General features: G+C 48.3%; 1 protein-coding gene across 1 annotated transcript in view; it reads right to left on the bottom strand.

The window, feature by feature from the left end:
• The window catches only part of ntd5 (ntl-dependent gene 5), a 6,774-nt gene that overhangs the window by 4,374 nt on the left and 1,256 nt on the right, over positions 1-1,144 (bottom strand). Inside the window, exon 3 of the mRNA XM_025061447.1 lies at positions 584-757. Coding sequence (XP_024917215.1) covers positions 584-757 — 174 coding nt within the window. The remainder of the gene's footprint in view (positions 1-583; positions 758-1,144) is intronic.

Below are 1,144 nucleotides of genomic sequence, written 5' to 3'. Positions count from 1 at the left end.
CCCCACTAGTTTTCATGAATATCCCAGTTTTTTTTTATTTTAGTGAATAAAAATATCCCTTCACATTTCATCATCCAACATCCAACATCCAACATCCATCATCATCCAACATCCAACATCCATCATCATCCAACATCCAACATCATCCAACATCCAACAGAGAAGCTCTGTGTCCAGTCTGTGTCCAGTCTGTGTCCAGTCTGTGTCCAGTCTGTGGGCAGTCTGTGTCCAGTCTGTGTCCAGTCTGTGTCCAGTTTGTGTCCAGTCTGTGTCCAGTCTGTGTCCAGTTTGTGTCCAGTCTGTGGGCAGTCTGTGTCCAGTCTGTGGGCAGTTTGTGTCCAGTCTGTGTCCAGTCTGTGTCCAGTTTCTTTCCTCTACTAATTTAATTCCACAGCTCCAACTCACACAAAGCCTGTGTGAGTTTGGTTGCTATGGTGATGAGAAGACTGTCTCAGAGGACACAGTCACACGGGGGACTCACTGCGTCCTCTTTGACTGGGTCACATCAACATAGACACTGGTGCGTGTGGTCTACCTGCTGCCTTTGAGCAAAGCACCACTTCACTGCTGACATGAAACCCACCCATGCAGGTGGGCTCGTCCCCACTCCACTGTCGGTCGCCTTGACAACGGCGGATTGTGGCGTCCAAGCCACTGGGCAAGGTGAATCCAGGCTGGCAGCGCACTTCAAGGAGGGCAGAAAAGGCGTGGGTGGGAGAGAGGAGACGAGCCTCAGAGTTTTCACCAGGACGTGGGGGGGGGGGGGGGGGCAGAGGAGAGTGAGGGGACGGGGACAGAGTTAAATGTTCTGAAAGTATCAGTTAGCTTCCTCTGTGCAACAGTGGCAGGCAGGAACAACAACATCCACTAGGAGGCAGCATTTGACGGAGAGCCAGAGAGCTGTTGAAGGAGATCTTTCTTCAATTCCTGAGTATATCAGGGTTGTGTTCAACCAAACAGGCCTAACTAAACTAGAGGATCCTTATATTTCATTTTGGCTTGGTGGTGCATCATGGGATTTTTTAATATAAAATATGTGCCATGGCTACAAAGAAGTTGCCTTAGCCATAACTCAGCTTTGAAAAATATTAGCCTAATAAGTCCTAGCCTAACAGTAAATGGTAACGGTAAAAGATATTCTCTA

Source organism: Cynoglossus semilaevis, chromosome 13, assembly GCF_000523025.1.
Source record: "Cynoglossus semilaevis isolate Cse_v1.0 chromosome 13, Cse_v1.0, whole genome shotgun sequence".
NCBI lineage: Eukaryota > Metazoa > Chordata > Actinopteri > Pleuronectiformes > Cynoglossidae > Cynoglossus > Cynoglossus semilaevis.
This window is presented reverse-complemented; position numbering and strand designations above follow the sequence as displayed.